This window comes from Notothenia rossii (assembly GCF_949606895.1).
Source record: "Notothenia rossii genome assembly, chromosome: 1".
NCBI lineage: Eukaryota > Metazoa > Chordata > Actinopteri > Perciformes > Nototheniidae > Notothenia > Notothenia rossii.
Window position 1 is genome coordinate 16,542,488 of NC_136912.1, and position 27,695 is coordinate 16,570,182.

General features: G+C 43.4%; 1 protein-coding gene across 1 annotated transcript; it reads right to left on the minus strand.

Moving 5' to 3' along the window:
• Positions 1-33: 33 nt before the first annotated feature.
• radil (Ras association and DIL domains) lies at positions 34-27,572 on the minus strand. The gene is made up of 22 exons (XM_079645790.1): positions 27,229-27,572; positions 24,853-24,947; positions 24,375-24,489; positions 23,295-23,799; positions 19,824-19,931; positions 19,215-19,330; positions 18,935-19,105; positions 17,994-18,579; positions 17,811-17,909; positions 17,298-17,428; positions 15,797-15,834; positions 14,864-15,015; positions 14,596-14,708; positions 14,098-14,214; positions 12,649-12,772; positions 10,096-10,268; positions 7,986-8,136; positions 6,434-6,660; positions 5,223-5,583; positions 3,675-3,814; positions 2,989-3,128; positions 34-2,757 (listed from the first exon to the last, which is right to left on the minus strand). Exons 3-22 carry the CDS (start codon positions 24,456-24,458, stop codon positions 2,658-2,660), a joined length of 3,636 nt encoding a protein of 1,211 aa, XP_079501916.1. The 5' UTR covers positions 24,459-24,489; positions 24,853-24,947; positions 27,229-27,572; the 3' UTR covers positions 34-2,657.
• Between the last annotated feature and the right edge of the window lie 123 nt (positions 27,573-27,695).

Genomic DNA, 27,695 nt, shown 5'->3' on the forward strand with positions numbered 1-27,695 from the left:
ACAGTAGGTGGGTTTCTACGCAGAAACATGAACAAGTATTTAACAATCTTTATTCTTAGGTACCATCATGTTTCAACAGTATAAATAATGAACAGAGAATAATATACATGCATGAAATCAATGTCCAAAATCCTTCAAATCCACACAAATGTAAATGTTACTGCAAATAAATGAACATAAACAGATTAAAGCCAAGTTGTACAAACCTGACGGGGGGGAAAAGATTCAACGTTGGGTCTGACATTTCAACACATGTAAATCATAAATAAATACATTTTGGTCATTTCTCATTGAAAATAGTGGCTAGTTTAACTTTCTCTAGTGGGTTTTGGCCAGTAAAAAATGAGCTAGGTATTTTAATATATTAATTGGAAGAATGATTGGCAGATTAATCAATAATGAAAACCGTCTAAGTCTGAGCTTCTTTTAGTAAGAGAGACAATAAACATCTGGATCTGCACAGATGCAGCGTTTTTATTTTGACAGAAGGTCACTATGTTGTGATCCACAGAGCTGAGGGCAGAACAAAAGTCCGAACAGAACTGACTAACGTGGCTTATTTTTCCTTAGTCACCTTACATTTGAATCAGGGACTTGTATTGCTTTTTCTTTTGAAGGTGACTTGGTCTTGTTGTTACTGGTCTTCTTTTTAAAAGGGTCCACTCAGCCAAATGACACAAGGACATGTCTGCTGTTTCGGTTGCCTATATTTGTAGATCTAATTATTAAACTATAGAATTGTCTGCAACCTATACTTCCAGAAAAATATCCCTATAACTCTGGATAATCCACAGACATCACAGTGAATTGGGACAACTTTATATTTAATAAATAATCCTTTTATGGTGACATATAGTGAGGTCAGTACAGGGTTCGAGTTATGTGGGAGCCAATGGGAGGTGAGCTCCTGTAAGGAGGGGTCTGAGCTCCTATGAAAGCAGGGGAACCTTACATCTGTGGGGGTTGCTAATACATTACCAACAACCATTATTTTAATCACAAATAATGCATTTGTCAATGTAATGAGTATTATTTAACATGTTTTCCAAAAGAACTACGCATCGTATTCTCTCTTGAATGACAATATGCCTTCACTTCACCTCAAAGGTATATAAATATCACCCGTTATTAACGTTATTACCCGGCTGTCATTGATATATTTATCTCCGCTCCTAACGTCAGTTTTAAAGAACCCCATAAAACTCAGATTATAACTCGAACCCTGGGTTAGTATATCATCCAGAGAAACTGAAAATACGCGATCTCTGGAAAGACAGCTGCTGTTTAATGTTTAGGTGAAATTTGATAATTCTGTGAACAACCAGGAAGGGTTAGAAGGAAATTCTTAATCAGAAATATCTCAAACCTCAAAAGGGACTTTAGCTAGATACCACCAATAAGACATGCTTTTCTGTAATTTGAGTAACTGCTGAATCAAAGTGCAGCTAATGACCCTTCTGGAATAAGAATTTCAGAAGTCGATTCTTGTTAATAGTTCTTGAATTCTTTAAATGTTTCAAATAAATCCACAACTATATTTCTGCCATTTTAGAAAATTACACTCCTTTTTTCCATCAGTATTTTTCAGAGTCAAAGAAGGTTATAGAGAAATCCCCAAAATGTAGTTTCTCTTTTGAATGTCCACACAATATGTGACCAGGTGTTACATATTTACAAAGGACTATTTACACCTCAGATAAATACCGCATATATTGACAACAACACAAGTGTAGCTTATACACACAACGATTGAGCATCAGAACCTGGAGTAAAGTTTGTGGTCTTGATGATCCAGTCATTAATAAATAACAATGTCCCCCAGCAGCTGCACATCCCCTGTGCACGTGGAGCATCCGGAACTCCTCCGTTGTCCGGTGGCGGGATGAAGTCCACGATGAGGTTAAATGTGAAATAGGGGAGCTGGGCTGTGTCTTGACTTTACTTCTTCCTCCTTTTGCAGCCACTCTCTGGTGCGAAAGTCAACATTCATAGAGTCTGTTGAGCAGACAGGGCTTTGGGAGTTGCTAACAAACAGGATTAGAAAACATTCCACTCTAAAAGCGTTGTGTAAAACATCCATCGAAGAGAACCTCGGTTTCATGTTTGTCTGCAAGTGCTTTAAGAAGTACAGTCAGTTCGTGTCCACAGTTCCTTGTTTTGGAGAGATGGGCAGCTATTTCACCATGCTACTGAAAGTCTAGTACAATTATTCTAAAATTCATGTGGAAAATATCCCAATGTGTTCACATGCTGCGAGCACCAGCCAAAGGGAAATGAAAACGTTTTAAGTTTGCTGTGCTTTAAACCCCATCAGGCTGCGTACTGGCTGGCTAGACCTCGATTGCCTCCAACGCTGATTAATTAGGCGACTTTTCCTCGCAGCGTCTCCCTTTGGTGTCGCCGTGGGTTACGGACTCTGTCTGTCACACAAACCCAGTTGGAGTCAGCGTGAGGGCAGCGGGTCTGGCAGCTGTGGAGTCGTGGAGTGTTAATCTCCAGTTTGATTGCTTGGCTTTGTGCTGTCGCTAGTTTTCACACCCATATGTCATGCTGTGTGTGTTTGTGTGTGTGCTGTTCGAGTGCACACATCTGTATCCCGCGTCGTCTCGCTGTCCTACCTCTCCCTCCCGTGTTGTGCAGCGGTTGCTCGGAGACAGTCAGCAGGAGGAGGCGCTGATCTTCTCCGAGACGTCGGGGTCGGACTTGGCCACCAGGAAGCGTAGGCGACCTCCTCCCAGGCGAATCAGATCCACGGCGCTGAGGAGGAAGTGAAGAGAGACAAAGAGTCCGGTTACTCAGAGCTCAGCAGAGACGGTCTGGGCTCACATCAATCAATCACAGTAATCAATCAGCTTGAAAGGCCAACAGCCATGGGTACGGTTAGCATTGTGGGGAGATTGCTCCCTCTGTCACCAAACTCAATATCACCCAGCAGTATCGTTAATCTCCTCCAGCCCATTGTGGTGGTCACAGACAGCTCCAGTGTACCTCTGGTAGTCGGCTCCTATCAGGCTGGTCCCGTTCACAGCCAGGATGCGGTCTCCGATCCTCAGCCTGCCGTCAGACGACGCTGGGCCGTCGGGGATCAGAGTTCGGATGTAGATGCCTGGAGCGTTGAGAGGAGTGTGCTGCGGGGGGGACAAGAGTTATAGTTTGAACAGAGTGAGAGTGTCCATTATGTAGCTGGTAGAGAAACTCATTTATACTGCGGCCAATGAAGATACATGTCCTTCTTTTTAATACCTGAAAGGTTTGCGTTTCAACTTTTACGGGACACTTGTAACGATAAAATCAACAGTTTTTGTTGTTTCTAAATCAGGTATGTAATGTGAAATTAACTGCAGGTAAACGTTGGCTTCCGGAGTCTAAATCTAGAGTCTAAGGAAATTTTATATTCAAGTTATAATGATATAAAATAAGCAACTCATCACCATTGAAAATCAATAATAACATGACAACACTGTGACTTCCTAAACTTTTATGGCCACTATGATTTTTTTTTTTTTTTTGACATACTAAGACCGTTCTTATAGCATTACTGTTTTTAACTTTTTGCAAGAACTACTATACTGTGTCTTTTTAAAACTTTTTTTAACAGAAAAATACAACACTGAAACCTGGACTGACAGGCAAGATAAAAAGTGAAATCTGTTTCTGAACGTCTGTGTACTCACCAGGCCGTCTATGAGTCCCATGCCGAGTCCGTAGGGTCCTTTGTCCAGTTCCACTACAAACACCACACACAAGTCATCAGGAAGGGGAGGGGCGCCAGGGGATGATACAGGGAAAGGAAACTCACACCCACTAATACACCCTGCAGAGGACACGGACACCCAAATGCACAAAAAAACACACACACACAAACACACAGACACACAGGGTCTTGCTATGGGGTCGGACAAACATGAAAGGTGTTACTGTGCAGAACACACACACACAGATACTGAGACACATGCTACATGCTACAGACCTGATCTGACACACACACACGTGCTTCTGACAGAAGCCTGCAGATGTCACACTCACTACACTGTAACATGCACAGGAAATATCCTGCTGATCTAAAAGCTCCAGTGTATAAACTACACAGAAGTGCACAGAAAGTAGTGTACGTTATATCGATGTGTGGCCACTAGGGGGCAGAGTAACTCCAAAGCAACCAACAGAGTAACCCAATTTTAGATCTCATTCGGGCTCTGACTTCCAACTGTGTTACTAGCTAGTGGCTTAACGAGCTTTTCTCCAATGTGAAGCTCAGCATGAGTTTATTAGAACGTTTTTTCAGAGACCAACTTCTTGCTGCAGCTGGAAATGAGAGCAGTTGACAGTAAATGTGTTGTTCAATCAAATGTATGAGCTATCAGAGGCTAAAACTCTTTGTTGTTGATCTTTTTTTTTTTGGCAACAAGGGACCTCTTTAACATTAATGTTTTCATTGACACCATTCATTTAAATTATTTTGATAATTGCAGCTTTGAATAAATTAAGAATTGCACTCATTTTGTGTAGGTGTTTTCAATATGTCACAGTGTCTGATCTGTTGTCTTTAAAGTTAAGTGAGTGGAGAAGCACAGAAGAGGAAACTGAGACGCAAAAGTTAATGTCCAATGTAAAGTGTCCTTTTCACATTGGTCAATTCCAGGGGGAATTTGAATGTGATACTAGCAAATGTATTTCCATTATAATATGCGACATTGTTTATAATGCAGTGTATATATTAATATAAAGTGTAGAGATGATCCAAAACACTTTTACAATATCATTTAGTGGATGTGATGTTGGCGCAACAACCTTGAGTTTGAGTAATGCAGTTAAAAAATATGTTTGAATTACATTGATGCAGGATCTCAAGCATCATGGTACCTCCAATCATATGTAATCTAACAATTCAGTGAGATAATCAGACACGGGATATTAGCACTAATTAAGCCTGAGGTTTCTGAATCGTAAAAACTTGGCTGAATGAATCGCTAATGTTATGTGTAAAGAACTGCAAGGCTTAAAACTTAAACAGCTGATGTGCAATGGAAAAAATAACAACGCAATACAATATGTGAGTTAGTAAATCATATTTTTGTTGAAGCTCACAATGTTCTGTCTTAAAAATATTTAAGAGATTTTTTTTATGACAAGTTGAACTGTGGTGTTTCTGTTCTGGATTCCTTTATCATGCTCATGTGTTCTTGTTATTTTGTCCACCCCCTGTATAATATTCAGCCTACCCTCCAGTCCATTGCTGATGAGTCCGTTGGTCTTTTTACACTCGGCCACAGTTCTGCTGCTGCAGCCGTTAGTCTGGGCGATGGGGCCTATGAACTTCCCTCCCCCTCCTCCTCCTCCTCCTCCTCCTCCCCCCCCTCCCCCTTCGTCGGGGTACAGCGGGGTGTTGGTGGGGGTCAAGAGGCAGGACGGGTCTGGATTTGCTGTCCGGGCGTGGTGGATGGTGCCGTTCCTCCGGAGGCTGTGTGTGTGTGACTGGCCTGGAGGCCTCTCCCGTGCCCTATCCTCTCCCGGCTCCCCCGTCACCTCCTCCCCAGGACCCCCGGAGCGGGGACTGCTGTGGGCCGGAGGCAGCAACTCCCTCTGTGCCGGGATCGGACAGAAAGACTTTAGAGGACAGTATGAGGAGAGGACGAAATGATTTGAAAATAAATATTCCTATTAACTTTGATCTTTTGTTTGTTTGAGATTCTAAGGGTTTATTGTCATGTGCACAGTCGCTACAGTGTAGTTATGGCAATGAAAATGTTGAGACCCAGGCTACTCCAACAATGCAACATAAAAATATATGTTAGACATAAAAAACTCTTAAACTAACAATATAATAGTGCAAGAAGAAACCGAGTAGAATAAAAAGGTGGAAGATTATCTTGCAAGACCAATGTGTAAGTAATGTAGACGAAGTAAACTACATACATGTACAAAAACAACATCAATACAATAAACTAAATGTTGCAGGACAAAACAGTCCAATTAAACAATGAGTAAAGTGATGTATAATCATTTTAAAGACACGTATAGGATATTTGTTGGTGTACCTGTTTCTTTGTGCATGAAAATGTGTATATACGAGGGTGCAGTAACACTAGGGATTATGGTCTAGTCAGCCGTTCCCACTAATTAGACAGCCTGAAGACTAATCAGATTAACCATGATTTAACCATGTCTAGGTTTCTGTGAGTGTGTGTGTGTGTGTGTGTGTGTGTGTGTGTGTGTGTGTGTGTGTGTGTGTGTGTGTGTGTGTGTGTGTGTGTGTGTGTGTGTGTGTGTGTGTGTGTGTGTGTGTGTGTGTGTGTTGGCTAGAGTAGAGGGTTTTTGTCTTTCATTCATGGGATTATGGAGGAACTCCTCAAAAACCACAGCTGCCGAGGCACATGGCCTGGATTACTGCGAGGTGTGTGCGTCTGACAGAGTGCATAGTGTGTTTCCTGACCTGTACGTCGGGCCAGTCGGCTGTGTTGGTCCCGTTGGAGTGTGTGTGTACACTGGGAGTGTTGGCGTGTGTTTGCGTCTTGGTGCGCAGCCCCCACAGGTAGTGGCGGATGTAGAGCAGCTGTCTGTAGATGCTGTCCTCCACACACTCGCTCTCCAGGTCCACTCTGAAGCCGCCGCTGGGCAGCACTATGGGAGGGTGGTTCTCAAAGCTCTCCAGGAGGTCCACTAAACACACACAGACTGATGTTAGCGCACCTACACACACACACACACACACACACACACACACACACACACACACACACACACACACACACACACACACACACACACACACACACACACACACACACACACACACACACACACACACACACACACACACACACACACACACACACACACACACACACACACACACACACACACACACACACACACACACACACACACACACACACACACACACACACACACACACACACAGAACAGCTCCCTATCGGCCTGTCACTTTTCCTGTTTTGCATTTTTCACATTTAGAACTCCTACTGGATAGCAATTGAATGCTAACCACAGCTGCTAGTTACAATAAATGTGAGATATAAAACATGTCCTCGTCTGCGTTCAAAACAAAAACAAATGTTCTGGTTATGATCATGTTTAGACTTTTAAAAGTGCATTATCTTTAGTATAACTTTGAGATATGTTTAGTTTACCTGAGTAGTTACATGACATTACATTTAAGTGAGAACAGCAATTAAAGTTCCCTTGCAGATTCAGATGAATTCTACTTAATAAAAGATGATGCATTCAAAAAGACATACTGTATATAAAGTAGTTCAAACTTCCCCCCTTTTGGCAGATGAGTGTTAAAACAGCCCTTTGGTAATAAACTCTGCACGTTGAAGGTCAGACATCACAGTGAAGTTATTAAAAGCAAAACACGTTTCTGAGTGGAGGGGACACCTTAAATATTAATGTAACATTCTTCCAACAATGATTTTAAGGAGTGTTAGACCAGTATATACTGCAGAGGCTAAACATTCCCCTCTTATAACACGAGGGCATTATGAGCCAGCAATCTTTCACTCACTGGTAGGGCAGCGTATGGCCAGAAAGTGATGTCGATACTGAGATCACAAGGAATCATTGATTTAAAAGACAAAATCTATTTTTTTAACAATTTGGATTTTTGTGCTACATTCCTGTTAGTGAATGAGTCTTTGCATCAAAATAAGATGCAGAAAAAGGTGCTTCTTCACCTAAATTCTGTGCATTTTAGTTTTGACAGTGTGCTATATATTGTACAATACAACAGAGAGCAAAACAGTATTTTACTTTACTATTCTTCACTGGACTGCATTCCACATGTTCAGTAATGTTTTCAAAGGGTGCTGCATCAGCGTGTGCATGCAGAGGCATTAGAGCTCCCCAAACTCTACTGTGGCTGGGTGTAAGTTTAGAAAGCGCATGATGTTATAAACAGCAACGTTTTTCATTTTAAGCGGTTCATTCAAAGTTGATGGTTGGCCACTCAAATAAAAATGTACCTGTTCTGTATATATACGCCTCGTCCTCGCTGCTGGGCTGCCATGATGGGACAGGGCCTATCTCTGCTGTGAGCTGGTACTGGGTGAGGATCCTGTGCAGCTGTACTGGCTTCAGAGCCGGGTGCTCACTGGACAGAGCCCGCCAACTTAACTGCACACAGGGAAGAGAAAGGAATCAGAAGACCTGGGAGGTCAGTGCTTTCCAGTCTTGGAGGTGAAGAGCAGTGTGGCCGGATCCTGGCTGGACCCTTCAAAATACGTCGTTAATCAATAGCTGATCAGAGTTACTTGCTTTATGAACAGCAGTTCTTTCAAATGTATTTAAAACAGTCAACTTGATTACAGTCAATCAGGGTTGAGCAGCTGTAATACTGATAACCTCCATTGAAACACATTTGAATACGGTAAGCTCTCTTTATACAGGACTGTCTCAGAAAATTAGAATATTGTGATAAAGTTCTTTATTTTCTGTAATGCAATTAAAAAAACAAAAATGTCATACATTCTGGATTCATTACAAATCAACTGAAATATTGCAAGCCTTTTATTATTTTAATATTGCTGATTATGGCATACAGCTTAAGAAAACTCAAAAATCCTATCTCAAAAAATTAGAATAGTTCCTCAGACCAAGTAAAAAAAAAAGATTTATAACAGCAAAACACAATCAAACATTTGAAAATGTCCATTAATGCACTCAGTACTTGGTTGGGAATCCTTTTGCACGGATTACTGCATCAATGCGGCGTGGCATGGAGGCAATCAGCCTGTGGCATTGCTGAGGTGTTATGGATGCCCAGGATGCTTCAATAGCGGCCTTTAGCTCATTAGCATTGTTGGGTCTGGTGTCTTTCAGCTTCTTCTTCACAATACCCCACATATTCTCTATGGGGTTCAGGTCAGGGGAATTTGCAGGCCAATCGAGGACAGTAATGCCATGGTCAGTACACCAGTTACTGGTGGTTTTGGCACTGTGGGCAGGTGCCAGATCATGCTGGAAAATGAATTCCTCATCTCCATAGAGCTTTTCAGCAGACGGAAGCATGTAGTGCTCTAAAATCTCTTGGTACACAGCTGCATTTACTTTGGGCTTGATGAAACACAGTGGACCAACACCAGCAGCTGACATGGCTCCCCAAACCATCGCTGACTGTGGGAACTTCACACTGGATTTCAAGCAACTTGGATTTTGCTCCTCTCCAGCCTTTCTCCAGACTCTGGCGCCTTGACTTCCAAATGAAATACAAAACTTGCTTTCGTCTGAAAAGAGGACTTTGGACCACTGTGCAACTGTCCAGTGCTTCTTTTCCTTAGCCCAAGTCAGACGCCTCTTCCGTTGTCTTGAGTTCAGAAGTGGCTTGACCATGGGAATACGGCTATTGTAGCCCATTTCCCGGACACGTCTGTGAACAGTGACTTTTGATACCTGGACTCCAGCTTCAGTCCACTGTCTTTGAAGCTCCCCCAAATTCTGGAAGCGACTCTTCTTCACAATGCTGTTAAGGCTGCGGTCATCTCTCTTGGTTGTGCAGCGTTTCCTGCCACATTTCCCCCTTCCAACAGACTTTTTGTGGATGTGCTTTGAAACTGCACTCTGTGAACAGCTTGCTCTTTGAGAAATTTCTTTTTGTGTCTTACCCTCCTGATGGAGGGTGTCAATGACGGTCCTCTGGACAGCAGTCAGATCAGCAGTCTTCCCCATACTTGTGATTTAGTTTACTGAACCAAGCTGAGTGTTTTTCAAGGCTCAGGAAACCCTTGCAGGTGTTTCGAGTTAATTAGACGATTCAAGTGATTCGTTGAACACCCTACTAGTATACTTTTTCATGATATTCTAATATTTAGAGATAGGATATTTGAGTTTTCTTAAGCTGTATGCCATAATCAGCAATATTAAAATAATAAAAGGCTTGCAATATTTCAGTTGATTTGTAATGAATCCAGAATGTATGACATTTTAGTTTTTTTAATTGCATTACAGAAAATAAAGAACTTTATCACAATATTCTAATTTTCTGAGACAGTCCTGTATATACGTTTTGATACCTTATTAGTGCTGGCTAGCAATGCCGTACAGGATTTTAGCCGATTATGTGTGTGTGTGTGATACCTGTGTGAGCTGTTGTGGGGGCGTGGCCAGTATGGACACAGCGCTGTTGAGTTTGGTGAAGAATTTGTCGGCCAGGTGTCCCAGACCCGACTTGCTTGCCCACTCCATGACCATCCGTAAACACGCCTGAATCTGCAGCACTTTCGACCGCTGGAACCAACCCCGAGATGGACCTGCACACACACACACACAAACACACACACACACACACACACACACACATCCTGTAGTGAGTGTTTGGATATTTTCCTCTGAGACACTGCAGTACATTTTCTATTCTGGGTGTGTGCGTGTCTAAGGGAAGGCAGACTAACACAGAGACAGTGAATGTTTCTCTGCATGCGTTGTACGACAATACAGAAATACATTTGTGTAAGTAATTAGATTTTGAAGGCAGGGACACAATGGGCACAGCGCAGAGCAGCCTGCTCCTTGCAGAATACAAATGCAGCGCTGCAGCGGGGCTCAGATGACATTCCTCACTCTGTAATCCTTTGTTTCTCTGCATCACTTCAAAGAACTGAAAGGAAGTTTTGTTGATGGTTAAGCAGGCGATAAATTGAAATCTGGCATTTGTCAATCTGTCCTTCCATTACCTCAATGCAGCTATAATGACTATTTAATCTTTCTGAAATACCCCCCAATGTGAGATTAGACCTCTGCCGGGGTTTGGTACAAACAATGACAAACAACTGGACTAACGTTAACGACACCCCAGATGACAAATGAACCTCTCTTGATACATTTTATACAAATAATTAGAGACAAAATAAATGTAAGAGCCATCTTAGCACATACTTATATTTAGTTTAAATGTTTTTGTTGGCGTGAAAATATTATATAGGTTCTCATATAATTTAATGTTATCTTTCCATTTTTGTGACCCTAAAAAGATTGAATCTACCAATCGTTGCACTTCTGACTTAATGTAATGATTATAAATAACGGACAAAACATAGATGTGAAGGTGAAGATGTTTAAAACTGGAAATACAGATCCTTTTAATCGTCAAATGAATCCTGACAAGACTGTTTTCTTAAAATGATTGAATGTGAACACATATTTTTATGCTGAAATTAACAGAAGAAGCCACTGTTTTCAAAAATGTGTTTTCACAAGATACTGTAAGGTGTTCGTAGCACAAAATCAACAGTTTTATTCATCCTAGATAAATCAAGGAGCCTTCTGGTGACAGAATGAGTAAACCTGATTATTTTCAGACAGACAATGCCACCACAAGTTAGACATGACAGGAAGCTTCATGCATCCTATCAACTGACAGCATAATGTGCAGACAGCACACACACATACTCTAACCCTTCAAATATTATGCCATATGTTTTAGGTGCACACACACACACACACACACACACACACACACACACACACACACACACACACACACACACACACACACACACACACACACACACACACACACACACACACACACACACACACACACACACACACACACACACACACACACACACACACACACACACACACACACACACACACACACACACACTCCCCTCCGTAATAGGCTTATGTCTACAGATACAGTAATCTATGTGTGAGGCATCACTAAAGACGAGACATCACTTAACCTCTTTGCAAATGTGTCATAATGCTTCCTAGCAGCTGGTATACAGACACATCAGAGTCTTTGACACTCTCCGACAAAAGGTGTGACAACACACACTCGTACAAAAGCAGGAGAACACAGAGCGCCTGCACCGTATCACATCTCTTCCGTAATATCAGGCTGTCAGAGTGAGTGTTGCAGAGAGCGCTCAGTGCAAGCGTCAGCGTTACCTGCCACAAACTCACTTCCCTGTTACCATGGACACCACCAGTGCAGAAATATCAATGAGCGACAAAGAGGAGAGCGAGGGAGAGGAAGAGAAAGCCAGACAGACGGAGAGAGCAAGGTGGAGACGAGGAGGAGGAGGGGGAGAGAGGAGCCTCCGCATGAATATAAAGGTATTTCTCCTTCTGCCAGGTATGTGATCTCTCCTGTCTCCACCGGCTAATGAAGACATATGGCGGGAGCGTGAGGGTGTGTGTGCAGGCTAAAGATACAGAGGGACGATGTGGAGAGGTTGGGAGTGATGGGTGGTCAAACGCACGGAAATAGCCGGCAGTAAATGACCATTTCTGTTTTCAGACAAAGTAATAGACGATTAGCACGGTCCTCACAACAACTTCCCGCCCTTTACCCTTCATGCTGACCTTTCCCCCTCCTTCCCCCTCCTTCCTCTAACTCCTCTCTCTCTCCTCCATCCACCCCCACCTCTCACCCCCCGATGGCCAGATGGAAGGATGGAAGGCAAGGAGGAGGAGGAGGAGGAGGTGAAGGGGGGAGAAACAGAATGCAGATAGGAGAAGGGCATAGAGGACACATCTAGGTTAGCCTCTGTCAAAATGCTGACAAGGACACAGGGTCACACTCTCTCTCTCTCTTTCTCTCTCTCTTGCACACACACTTACAACTGTACAAATCCTGAGGGGGCTCTAATGGGGTGTGAGTGTGCATGCTTTTTGCACTACCTTTGTCCATTAGCTGGTTAAACAGTGACACGTTGGAGAAGAAGAAGAGGTAAGCGAACATCTGAGCCTGGATCTCCGGGTGGACCTGGTAGCTCTGCAGAAGCTCCTGGCCGTTCTGAAACACCTGCACACACACACACACACACACACACACACACACACACACACACACACACACACACACACACACACACACACACACACACACACACACACACACACACACACACACACACACACACACACACACACACACACACACACACACACACACACACACACACACACACACACACACACACACACACACACGGGTGAGTATCCATTGTTGCTTTTGTGTCTGCAGTTCCATTACCACAGACGACAAGAGTTACAGCGGCACGATTCCATTAAATATAGAGATATTCCAGTGTATAATTTAATACCCAACCCCCAAGTTCCCACCTAATATACTCAGCATCTTCTCCACCGAAACGTTACATAAATGGACCCCCTGGCAGGTCAATAAGGTTTGAAGGGTTAATGACATTTGAGAAAGATCCCAAAAATACTTTTACAACATAACTCAAGGTCAAAAAAGGTTAGGAAAAAGAACAGGATAAGAAAGTCAGAGTTGTGTTTATTTGACCTTGGCAGCTCATATGGGACTATATGTCTTGCTGCGTGAAGCAAAATAAAGAAAGGTGTCATCAGCCAGTCTGAGCTGTGGACCAGTGCGTCTCATTCTTAGCAGAGACCTCCCCTCAGGTGCATCGGTGTGTTTGACAGGATATTTTACACACATGCTGCTGATATTTCCATATCTAAACCCAGTTTGGAAACAATCATCTTATGCTGTATGATATGCTGTTACGCTTATAACGTCATTTAGGAAAAATCTAAATTGAATTACCTTCTACTTTTGTCTGTCACAAAATCGTTGTAATTCTGCCATTATTGTGAGGTTTCATGCAGATACATATTTTGTAAGCATTTTTTTAACACAAGATGTGTCTCCATATTTAATTAAAACATGTTATCTTCCACGGGATTAAGTCAAAATATGAAGTTCTTAGACTGATTTAAATGTTGGAGTCTATTCTATATTTTCTATTTGTTTTCTTGGCAAAATTCAGGAAAACCGTGAACAAAAAAACTTTTCAATTTTGTTTCTCCATTTCACAATAATTGTCATCATTTATTTTATTGCTAGTTTTAATTAATTACATTAAAGTCACAATCTGCTCGAAAATGTATTTTGCCTATTGTTACTTCAATATGGAGCTTCTGGAGCATTATTGTTTGTCTTGTGAAGAGTACACAATACATATTCATGCCAATAGTTTAACAATCATCCAATGATCTACAGGGGGCTAATCTAGTTTTAGAAAAATGGTAATTGCACAAAACAAGACAACATTGCATGACGCTGCAAAGCCACTGCTAAACAAAACAAATACACATGTTCACCTGCAGGACCCTGCGCACAGGTTCAGGAAACCCTACACCTCCTTTCCAGCAGGGCTCAGAGCTGTCCACTGGAAACGGATTACAGTCCAACAAACCTGGTAACACTACATAAAGAGCCTGGAGACACACACACACACACACACACACACACACACACACACACACACACACACACACACACACACACACACACACACACACACACACACACACACACACACACACACACACACACACACACACACACACACACACACACACACACACACACACACACACACACACACACACACACACACACACACACACACATTATGATGACAGTAATCTGAAATTGCAAAATAACCTCTAGCTCATTCATATTCTGACCTTCGCTAGTCATTTATTGTGTGTGTGCAACAACTCAATCAGCTCTTCTGTGTGAACGAGGGTCAAACAACTTTAAAATGATGTCTTGCTCATTAAGAAGATGGCTCCGTTGCCGCGGTGACAGATTACCTTGGTGATATAGTAGACACATTGCTGGAAAGTGTACATGATCACTTCTTCCAAGATTGTCATTGCCTCCTCATTGGCTGATATGGTCGCGGACAGCAACGACTCTTTTGACCCTATGCACAGATGACAGAGAAAGAGGCTCACTTAAGAGATGGAGGCAGAGATGGAGCAGCATCAGAGTCTGCTGTATGTCACTGTGAGTAATGACTCTACAGCCAACTGTGTGTGTGTGTGTGTGTGTGTGTGTGTGTGGTGTGTGTGTGTTTACCTTGCAGTGTCTCAATGGTGTGTGTGTACGCTGGGGCTCTTTGCTGTATGAAATACAGGATCTCGATGGAGTTGGACATCCAGAAGAAGATGGTCTGCAGGTCTGGGATCAGGTCTGAGATACTGAGCAGGCACAGCGAGGCTGGGTCCTGACTACTTAGACACACACACACGCACAAATGAAGGGTTAAAGGGATAGTTCAATATTTTAGGGGCTATTTACAAGGGGTTTTATGAGGCACCATGGTCAGTTTAGTTTGTTAGTTAAGGTTAGATTAGTTTAGGTTTTATATTATCTGGTTCGGTTCTGTATAATACCTGAACTCTCTCCAATTCTAGATGTTCTGATTCAGCTCAATTCACCACAGTCTAACAATAACAGAATCAAACGAGACCAGCAAATCCGGGTTCTGCAACATTGATTAATGTTTTTGTCAAAGAAGTCTGGTGGCTGTGAAGAGTGCATAGATAACAGTTTTATTTCCCTTTGGCAAGGTAAAGCGGTGATATTATTCTATATATAGCACACAATTAAACTGACATTGATTTATTAAGGGGCTAAAATATGTTTCTGGTGCCCCCCTTCACAGCAATACATCGCTTCGCTTTTTTCATGACACTGCTTGTCATTACAGCTTAAATATAAATGTCTAGCAATTTAGAACTATCCTTTAAGTCAGTTACAGTAAACTTACTGACACACTGACAAACATACATACATACATACATACATACATACATACATACATACATACATACATACATACATACATACATACATACATACATACATACATACATACATACATACATACATACATACATACATACATACATACATACATACATACATACATACATACATACATACATACATTCTCAAAAACAGCACATGAGGTCACATGCTCTCTTTCGGTTGGAAAGCGATACTTACTGCTGAGCTTGCTTCTGAGCCAGCTCCTTTGTCTTCTCCTGTAAGACACACACACACAGAGACACACACACACACACACAAAGCAATTAAGTGCTCATTAAACTTTTAAGATGTGCGTAGGAGAGCCACACTTGAAGCTATCCCTAACCTGCAGAAAGAAATACCACTATCATTTTCACAAAACCTAATACAGTCACACTGATGCATGTTGGTAATTACTCTGTGCTCCACTGGACTGAATAAAAACGTACTGCGTTTACGACAACCCCATCCCCTTTTCTTTTTCATGCTTGTATTAAATATATAAACCCTTTGAAGAAAACCTGGTAGGATGTACCACATAATGGGTTTCTTGCAGTGGTTTATAGGAGCCTAGTATACAAGTTTATAGATTCTTATTAAAATAAAACCCTATTTACATTGTGTTTCTATTATTGTGTTGCTATTATTTAAGCCATTAACTCCTGACTAAACTGAATGTAACGCAAGATGCATTATGCACGATGTGGGTTTCATATTACCTCTGCTAAGCACTTTCCTTTGGAGACCCTGATATCTAGCTCAAACCCCAAAACTGACCAAAATGTTGTGTTTCCGTATGTAATAGAGTACAAAACAACCCTGTTTAACTATTCACTAGACCTGACAAGGATTAAGACCAGTTTCTTTCCACATGAGGTCATCTTAAGCAGAGACCAAAGCAACACAGAGACAGACAGACAGACAGACAGACAGGCAGGCAGACAGACAGACAGACAGACAGGCAGACAGACAGACAGACAGGCAGGCAGACAGACAGACAGACAGACAGGCAGACAGGCAGGCAGACAGGCAGACAGACAGGCAGACAGACAGACAGACAGACAGACAGGCAGGCAGACAGACAGACAGGCAGGCAGACAGACAGACAGACAGGCAGGCAGACAGACAGACAGACAGACAGACAGACAGACAGACAGGCATACAGACAGACAGACAGGCAGGCAGACAGGCAGACAGACAGACAAGCAGACAGACAGGCAGACAGACAGACAGACAGGCAGACAGGCAGACAGACAGACAGGTAGGCAGGCAGACAGACAGGCAGACAGACAGGCAGACAGACAGACAGGCAGACAGGCAGACAGACAGACAGACAGACAGACAGGCATACAGACAGACAGGCAGGCAGACAGATAGACAGACAGGCAGACAGACAGGCAGACAGACAGGCAGGCAGACAGACAGACAGGCAGACGAAAGACAGGCAGACAGACAGACAGACAGACAGACAAGCAGACAGACAGGCAGACAGACAGGCAGACAGACAGGCAGACAGACAGGCATACAGACAGACAGACAGGCAGACAGGCAGACAGACAGGCAGACAGACAGGCAGACAGACAGACAGGCATACAGAGAGACAAGCAGACAGACAGGCAGACAGACAGGCAGACAGACAGACAGGCAGGCAGACAGGCATACAGACAGACAAGCAGACAGACAGGCAGTAGAGACTAACCCATGCGATGGTCTGGATTCGTCTGACTATTTTAAGCAGCAGTTTCCCAAAACTCCCAGGGGGGAAAGTGGAGGCAGAGTGTTGTATACAGAGACACAGCAGGTAGGCAGGAGTCAGCTTGTGGTCATCTCCTGAGAGGGAGTTGAAAGGGTCAGTTCGCCACATTTTAAGCTTAGTTTACCACCAGGGGTACGTTCCTAAATTATGCAGTTCACAGAAGAAACAAGAAACACTTGAACAACTTTCTTCCTCAGAAACAGCCATTGGAAACCAGCTGACAGTTGTTGACTATCTGGAGCAACAATGACACTGAATCTGTTCCTTTAAGGCCCTTAAATCATGTTTCTCTATTTCCTTTAAATATTAATATGAAGTCGACCAACATCTCGATGTAATGACCTGTACCTGTGTAATTGCATGCATTTTATTTGACAACCTCATTAAGCCTTCCTGGTGTTATTGTTCTATCAAACTGACATCCTATATTCTCTTATTGTAAATCAAAGCACCGACCTCCAGGTTCTATGAGAGACAGAATCCTGTTCATTAGCTGGTCTTCATGAGCCGGGTCAAACTCCAGTTGTAGCCTTCTTTTCTGACCTACTCCTCCTCCTACTCCTCCTCCTCTTCCTCCGCCGCCTCCACCTCCTCCCCCCCCTCCGCCTCCGCCTCCTCCTCCTCCTCCTCCTCCTCCACCTCCTTCCCCTCCTGGCAAACCAAGGGGTCCTCCCGCTGCCGGCCCACCCGCTGCCGGCCCTGCACTGCGGGGCTTCACCAGGTGAGGTTTGAAGCTGCGTCTGACTGCGGGAACGCTTGACACCTGCGCTGCTCGGTCCTTCAGCACAGATCCACACATCTTACAAGTCTGAGCGGCGCCCTCCCCCTCCTCCACCCCGGTGTCGTAAAGCTGCCCGAGGGAACGGAGGCGTGCCAAGGTCTGGGCAGGCAGAGGCTTAGCGCCCGTGGGGTCCTTGTACAGGAAGATGTAATGCGCTCCAAAGGAAAGAAGGTCACCGTGCCGCAGCGTGGTGGAGCGCTCGCAGCGGGAAAAGTTCACCAGGACTGTGGCGTGGAGCACCGGCTCCACGGCAACACAGGACCGCTGACTCTCCCCCGGATCCTCCACCTTGTTGTTGGCGTGGCGGCGGGGTGCGGCGACTCGGCGCAGGCGGCAGTGCAGCGGCAGGATGTCAGGGGAGAAGAGGCAGATGTTGGGGCGAGCTGACGGAGTCTCCTGACCCACCGTGTGCTGCTCTCTGTTCAGCAGGTACACCAAGCAGTCCTGCAACACAAAGCACCATATCACATAATCAAAGCCAAGAGGAGTTATATTTTATAAAACATGACTGATACAATCAAAATAGTTACTTTCAATCGACTAATTGATTATTCGGCTCATCATTTCCTTTGTAAAATAAATTAAGTTTTAAATATATGATATTTCCCGCTAGAATGTAGTGCAGCAGATGTATAAAAAGTGACAAGAATATATGAGTCAAGAACAAGTAGCTTCAATAAGGACTTAAGTTCACTACTTGAATGAACGGACTTACATGTAGCTACCTTACACCACTGATCATAACTCATTAACACAGAAGTCTCTAAGATAACACATGAACTTCTTCTTCTCTCCTCACCTGCTGATTGTACCCCTGTAGCAGCAGGAGGTGGGGGGACTGGTAAAGCGAGTGCTTCACTCCTCCCTGACCTCCATCCTCTTTCCTTCGGCCACTGGAGGCCGCATCTCGACCCCTCAAGGGTCCTGGCAGGGTGGAGTAGTAACGCTTGGGCTCATCTCCCAGTCCCAGCTGCAGGCGCACGCAGAGGAACACGCTCACATTCAAGATTTCACACAGGTTGGCAACAGAACCAGGAATAATAATGAATATCCTGACTGGGCTTTAGAGGGAGACCCACCTGGTTGAGGCTGGTCTCGCTGAGGCTGCGGCAGAAGGATGAGTTGCTGGATCGGGGCAGGGTCAGCGTCCCCTTCGCTCTGTTCCTCTGGAGCTTACGAGCCTGAGCATTTATATCTACAAGGAGGCAGAAAGGAGGAGTGAGAGAAGAACAAGGAGAAGGGCAAGAGGGAGAACAGGTGGAGAATAAGAAGAAGGAGCAAAAGGGAGAGCAGGGAGATAGAGGTTGAGGATACAGGAGGAGAGAGAGGTCCAGAGCAGAAAATAAGAAGAAGGTTTTCTGTGCAGTGTCAGCAGGTATGTTGGACTCATGAGTGAAGTCTGGATAAGATACATAAGTGCATAGCAGTCATGTGTGAGCTGAGTGGAAACTGAGTAAAACAAACCAGTCAGATGAGGTAAATGTTGCTGGATGGAGCACAACATTACACCTGATGAAAGTAAACTGAGTTCTTAATCTGAGGCCATGCAATGGCTCTGCACACACACACACACACTCACACACTGGTTGAATCACGGGCAATGGGGGTGGCGTTGGTGACAACGCAGGTAGAGGTGGTCTCCATGGCAACAATGACTAACAGCCACCCTACCTGAGGCCAGTCCCCACCTTTAGAGCTGGACTGTACCACTCGACCACAGCGCAGGGGGGAGCTCCTGTGTTTGCCCAGCCCAGACCGACCCATTAGAGCCGCCAGGAACTGGGAGGTTTTAGGCCCTACAGCAGGGTGGGAGGGGTTAGGGAGGTTGAGAAAACACCCCCTCCCAAAAACACCAAGCACAGAATAACCCCCATATACACAGCATCCGCACACCACAAGACATGCATGCACTGCGGAGCAAAACATAGTCTGTGGTGCTTTCAGTGAGTCACATCAGCAGTTAGTCAAGAGAAACTAGGCATGGGACGATATGAAGATTTTAAATCACGATTAAACTGGCTTAAATAATTGTGATTCACGATATTATCTCGATAATCCTCAAAATCTGCTTAGACCCTATACTTCAAATGGCAATTAAACAAACTGGAATCTGATTATTTGAAATTTAATAAGAAACAGACATTTTGATTGAGTCACAGATAAGACCTTTTAAGTGAAAAATAAGCAATCAAACTATCTCAAATAAAACAACCATAGGGTTCCCTGGTTTTCATTATTAAAGGATAATTAAACTGCAACATTTTGAGAATTTGTTCCTATTTGATCATTCATTTTTTACTTCTCTACCATGATAGCATTCTAGAAGGCTTTTTCAATTCAATCCTGATGATTTTTACAATCATCCTGATAATGCAAGTTATGATCGTGAGGGTTTTTATTGTGATCTGCGTTCAAATCATATATCGTCCCATTCCTAGGAGAGTTACAGTTAAAGGTATGAGGTACAGGATTTTTGCCAAACCATATCACTGTCAAATGATTAAGATATAGTTCTCAAAGTCAGTCAAAAACTACATTTATTCATTAGAAACTATAGCCAGAAGAAGTTATAGTGTAGATCGCATGATTCAAGGTTGACAATACAATTATTTGCCAGTGATATCTCCGTAATGAAAATCCTACAGTACCTTTAAAGTGCTATCTCACAGTTTAAAACAGCGTGTTTAACAATAAACACAATTCCCACATGTGCATGCACGCTCACACATACACAAGGGGAGAAAAAAGACAACAAGTGAGAAACATAATAGAGAGCGAAAGAGACTCCAGGGTGTGTGAGTTTTCTTATCACTATAACACAAAGGAGAAAGGGTTAGTGTGAAAATGAAAATATGGGTATTAATACGTTTTAGTTAATAAACAAGTTTTAACCCAGAAGGCATTCTTTGCTGTGAGTTTCAGTTGTTTGACAAAGGATGAAAGCCAGCCAAAATAAGCACAGTAAGGAATGCTTTCAAAGGAGAAAGCTGCTGATAATCCATATTTGTGTTATTGCAACAACAAATTGATCCTATTAACAAATATTGCATGAGTTGCCAAAGCCTGATAGCTTACTCCTCTGTGCCAAAGAGATCCATTGTTTCCCAGATGGTGTAACACTGAGTAACATGTTCCTTCAATGCAAACACCGCTGCAGCTTATTGCAGTCAATCCATGAGTAAAGTCTCACAAGCATACGACATGTGTATTTATGAAGTCTGAACCATCAAATGCACTATTTACTAGATAGGTTGGGAATCATATCAGGAGCGAATAACATTGAAGATCATGGTTTTGTTTTGACCTCACACTTTTCATTATAACTCGGATCAATGCGATGAATCAAACAAGAACATACTCATTACTGTTCATTTGTAAAGGACTTCATTCACAGTGTACAAAAACATGATTTACCCATACACCGTATAAACCTCTGTGACGTCGAGCATAGGTTTCTGAAATTCAGTTGTGAAGCTCAATGAGGGTGGCTCTGACCAGCGCCATTTTTCCAGCGGCAAAACTGCCCAATGCACGTCTAATCTAAACATTTACAATGAGTTGGATCTTAGGTGCAGCTGAGGTCGCCTGGGTGACGCAACCGTGGTCAAAGAGCACACACTTCACATTCAAAGCGGCCTCTTAATTATGCACAGCTTTAATATTTTATATTATTTAAAACAAGTGAGCTATATAACAATTCACCTTCACACGGTTGTCATTAATAGAAAATTAGCTAGCTATAGAGACCAGCCCATAACAATTGAAACCAGGCAGTGAACATCTTTATTTCAGCTGTAAAGAACATGGCGACCTTTGGAAATGACTCGCTTTGGAACCAGCCTACCATCCGAAGGATGACTTTTGATGAACTGCTGTTTCTGGCACTTTCATATAGACTTCATTTCAGCAATGGAGGTTGCAGAAAACATGCTATATATTGTGATTTATATTGTTATCAAAGTATGAAATACCTTATATAATAATGGAAGATTTGCCCAGCTCTAGCGTAAAAATGAGAAAGGATTGTTGACTAGCTCTCTGGCAACCACACCAGTTGACATAGCAACCAGTAAACCGTGGCATGCTGAGAAATGTTAGTGTTAAACAACGTGTGACTGTGAGGCTGAAAATACTTCCTCTACCTCTCTGAACTAGCTGGGTGTTTATTAATGACTTCAACAGGGATGAGTGTGTGTGAAACTTCCATCAATAAATCAATCTATGTAAAGGTCACTTTGTACACCAACAAACATACACAGATAAACAGTCCACTCATATTGCTGCATTGCAGATGGGAAGTCATAACCGTAGTTTTTATGAGTTCTTAAAATTACAAATGTACACATTATCAAATTAAATCTATCTACACATAAACGAAATCTCTCGCTGAAAATCAAATATCACCTGAGCAGTTCAGGAGTTACACAGGGCGGCTTGATATTGTGTCTGTAGTAAAAATGTGTCATTCATAAAAAAACACTTGAGTGCCTGCACCCATCAACACCTCGGGTCGCAAAGGATTCAGCTTTCACTCTCAATCGACCAACTATCTGTGCATTTCCACTGCACTGCTATGTGTCTGTTCACTTGTGTGTGTGTGTGTGTGTGTGTGTGTGTGTGTGTGTGTGTGTGTGTGTGTGTGTGTGTGTGTGTGTGTGTGTGTGTGTGTTTCTTCAACTATTAAAAACCCAAATTAAACAAGTTATTCGCAGATCAATACGTCACATGAAAACGCACGGGTTATCACAGAGGAAGTTCTCTCTAGGATAATTACTATGAGAAAAGCTCTAATTCTGCAAAAACACACACACACACACACACACACACACACACACACACACACACACACACACACACACACACACACACACACACACACACACACACACACACACACACACACACACACACACACACACACACACACACACACACACACACACACACACACACACACACACACACACACACACACACAGCAGTGGAACTAATGAGCAGTGCTTTTCTGCTGAGTTTGACATATAAAAAAAAAAAAGGAAATCAGACCAGCTGCTTTTTGCGTGTTTATGTTTATGTATGTGTGTGTGTGTGTGTGTGTGTGTGTGTGCTGTGCACCTGTCTTTCTTTTGGTGTGTGTTTGTCTTAGTGTGTGTCCTCACCAGCAGTGATGGTGTCCTTCTCTTTGGCGTTGAATTCCTCCACCTCTGCCCTCCTGCGCAGCTCAAATCTGCGAGCGTGTCCCTCTCTGGGTTTCCAAAGCTCCTGGAGCAACAGCGGCTTTTCGTTGTCCCCCATCGCACGCAAGCATTCGGTTCGCCACCCCCCTTCTCCTATCCCACCTTCCCCCTCCAAACGCCCGATGACGTCGCACAGGACGTAAGAGTGGGCAGCGTTCTTGTTGAGAGAGTAACGGTCGAGTGCCTCTTTGACCAGCTCCTGGGCACTGGAGCGCGGCGTGGCCAGGACGCTCTTGTAGTTGGCACCGGCACAGATTTCATCTCCAAAGATCTTCAGCACCCCCGGGGCCGAGCTCTGCGTGGAGAGTTCGGCCGGGTCGTCCGTCGGTCGCTCTGGGGGTTCAGTCGTGGAGCGCCGGTCCCCACGAGTGTTTGTTCCAGTTTCTACTGGGACACGGTCTCTGTAACTCAGAGTGCGGTACAGGACCTGGGGAACAGACAACCAAAGCTGAATACACTAGAAAAATGAGCAAAAACCTAACATCAGCATGCTCACCTGAGATTGTTGAACATGCAGATTATTTGCAGGAATAATATTTACCATGTTTGCCATCTAAGTTTGGATTGTAGCATGCTAACATTTGTTATTTACACAAGGCATCAAATAAATGGTGAGATATTTCATTGCAGAGTTTGTGGACTGACTGACTGATCAACGTTGAGTCATGCTCTTAGCTAGGGGATACAAATTGAATGTGGTATAACACAGGATATATGTGTGGTAACTCAAATATTGCAAAACCTCAGCCAATAAAGCCAAATATTTCTACTAGGAAGTATACCAAAGGCAAGTGAGAATTTGAACTGGCCCTTTCATCTTATAGGCAGATAGACTTCACTAAAATATTAGTTTTATCTTGAAATTGAGAGAGCGAAATACTAAAATGGCAGTGTGTGTGTGTGTGTGTGTGTGTGTGTGTGTGTGTGTGTGTGTGTGTGTGTGTGTGTGTGTGTGTGTGTGTGTGTGTGTGTGTGTGTGTGTGTGTGTGTGTGTGTGTGTACCTGTGTGAAGGTCCTGCTCTGGCGTTTCAGGCGGCTCTTGGACGGCAGGGACATACTGGCCCCGGAGGAAGAACCGTAGAACATGATGCCGCTTTTGGCTTCACAAACTCCACAACTGGGGAGCGATGAAATACATTTCAAATGATATATTTGACTCCAGCGTGAAGGATTCCAATATTTACACAAACAAACTCATCTGCAAAAAGTCCATGCATAAAAGTTGATGATGGACTCACGGCTACATCTTACACTTACTTGTTGAACATTTGTAGATCTGGAAGGTAAACAGAATCTCCCCTAAATCTATTATGTGCAATATTTTTGACTGAAATCAGACCATGATAATTAATGGTGTGTGAGTGTGTATGTGTATGTGTGTGTGTGTGTGTGTGTGTGTGTGTGTGTGTGTGTGTGTGTGTGTGTGTGTGTGTGTGTGTGTGTGTGTGTGTGTGTGTGTGTGTAAGTACGTGGTGGATACCTTGATGCTGTTATCTATTATCACTCCAATGCGCGGCAGCACCCGGTAAATGTTTGCAGTTGTGGGTCAGATGCTTTTCATTGCATCACCTTTCACTGGAGAAGAAAGAAAAGACGACGTTAATGTGAGTTTATGAGTTGAAAGCAGAATTGAAGCCTTTCTGCTGAGATCTGGATCGTTGAGGTTACACTGTTTGCCAACGCCCTGTTACATAAAGTACCTCAAGTTTAAAACTTAAGTTTGTCCCTTAGCTAAGGGGTTCATTTATGAGCGTGAAGCATCTTGGGTTGAGTGTTTTTACTAAGGCTTATACATTCCTTTAAAATGAGCTTACAGCATTATTGTCAGTGTGAGCTATATAAGTTATAATACAAATATATAATATGTTTTGTATAAAATAAGATAAATGTTGAAGATAGACTGATAGTCAATTCATCGAGTTGTGCATCACTCATCGTGGCCAGAGGGTGTTCCTTTTTCCCTATCCGGAAAAATGCATGTTAATATCTCCTCCTCTGTATTCACAATAAAGACGGCCGTTGTATTATGCTTGACACATTATTTCACTTTTAGGAGACTTGTATGCTAGCACAAACTAAGGACCTTCTTGCAACACATAAGGGAATCCTAAAGTAGCTAAGAGCGCACACTTTTAGATCAAAAGGTTTTCCCCCTTAACATCCAAAGGAAATCCTTATGAAGATTTAATGCAAATCATATTTTCTTGAAGCATCCTTCAAAAAATTGATTTTATGCAACCAGGCAAGGATCCTTCAGGGATTCATATAATATCGCTGTGGCTTAAAGATTCAAGTGTCAACATTTCAAATCATATTATTGCTTGCCCAACAAATGTATGACTGAATTCTGGGCCATGACAGTGACCCCCCCGTCGACAATTCACGAGCGTCGAGCTCTTCCTCATAATTTCACGGTCAAATCCAATGTCCCAATCCGACCCTTCATATATACATAGCCTTTCCCTTCAGAATAGGCTAGTTTAACCCACAGTTTAAATTAATCTTTGATGACTCACTACTAATGTTTGTATTATTATTATTATTATAATAATAAACACTACATTTTCGAATTCTTAGAGAAGTCTCAGTTGTTGATTGAAAAGCTGGAATGAACACCGGTTTGCCATTTTTGCCAATAAATCTTCTGGTTATCCACTCAATCAACAACATTTCATTGCTTGTTTCCAGTTCTTGACTGTGCAGCATTGTTTCCCTTTCACATGCACCACATTTTGATGTATTCTCCTAGCCATCTTGTGATCTCAAATTTGGTGCTACAGATTGTACAAAGCACAAATGAAGAAATGCTATGTCTGCCTGGATTCAGGTCATGCATTTATCTCATTTAACAGCTCTGTTTGCAGCCCATGTCACTGCTGGAGAAGAGTCACGCTTCATTCTTGGCTCTGCATGAATCCCTTTGACCGATCAAGTCTTTTCGTGAAGGTAACATCAGCAAGCACCTCCACATTTTAAAGCCACTGTGGCAGCACCTCACACACGTCTGTTTTGATTGCAACTTGTACTTTATATTATTTCCTTTCAGCAAATAATTGGCAGGCAGCCTAAAAGGTGTTGTTGTAGCTGACTGGTGGGATAACGTGACTATTTTAAATGCCTGCTAATCCACTGTAATCTGGCTACTTGGCCGCAGTTAACTCAATCCTGGGACCAACAAACCCCTTTGGTCCAAACAAGGAGACACAGGCCTACATTCTGCATTGGCAGGTTGTGTTGTGTGACCCAGGAGGCAGTGTTACATTTGGTTATCATGTCACACAGACTACAATTTCCCCACGACCTTTTTTTGACTTGCTGTCTGTCCTTGTCTAGACAGCTAGAAGGTCAGATATAAACGCTGCGTTGGGAAAAAAAACTTGACACCAGTAAAACTTGCTGGATAATATTGTACAGATTACATAACGTGTGATTACTACCGGGTCTGCCCTTTATTCGGTGCCTGTCCGTCTGTTTACGACTTTGGACTCAGTGGTCGTCAGTAGCAACCGCCGTGGCAACAAAAGGCAGGAGAAAATCCTCAGAAATTAATCCGATGATGAGTCGTCAGGCGCGGCACTAAAAGCGAGCAGCCCCGGCCTCTCCCGGTCAGCAGGTGTGTGATGTTTGAAGTCAAGCCAATCAAACACAATTAATAATCAATTAGCGGGAACACTGTTTCGACAGGTGAACACTCAACCACGACGATACAATTGGTGATTTTAAACTATAAGGGTGATAAAAGCTGTGGGGTGTCTGCCCTAAAATAAAATAGACCCCGAAAAAGTTGTGAGAGCCCAGCAGTGGCAAGCCCACTCCCATGAGGGCTCTCCCGGTTGTCTGTTGCGTTTGTACTCACGCTGCCTGCAATGCGTGGCTCCATAGTGCTGGGGAATCCTTATTGGCTTCTCTCTCATTCCTTCTCCCTGTACAAGATAGAGAATCCCCGGAAAAATAGGAGGGGGGAAAAAAACCAGCGAGAGACACCGAGACGTCCGGGGCCGCCACACTCATCCCCAAAACAGCCCGTTAACTTGGATGACTGCCAACCGTGGAGGGCTCCAGTTTCTGTACGCACATCTCCGCCGAGTGTCCAGCAATGCCCGCTGCCTCCGGCAACCGCATTCCCACATCCACAGCGGTTCACTGCCGAGCCCAGCCGGAAACTCCCGAGTCCTCCGAGCCGCCTCACCTCGGCGCACCTGCTCTGGCACCAGAGTGTACGGGGACGGCGCCCCCTGGCGGACACCGGCGGTACAACATGGATGTAGACCAATGGAGATCCAAATACTTAAACATGAACTAAATACAATTACGAAATACCTT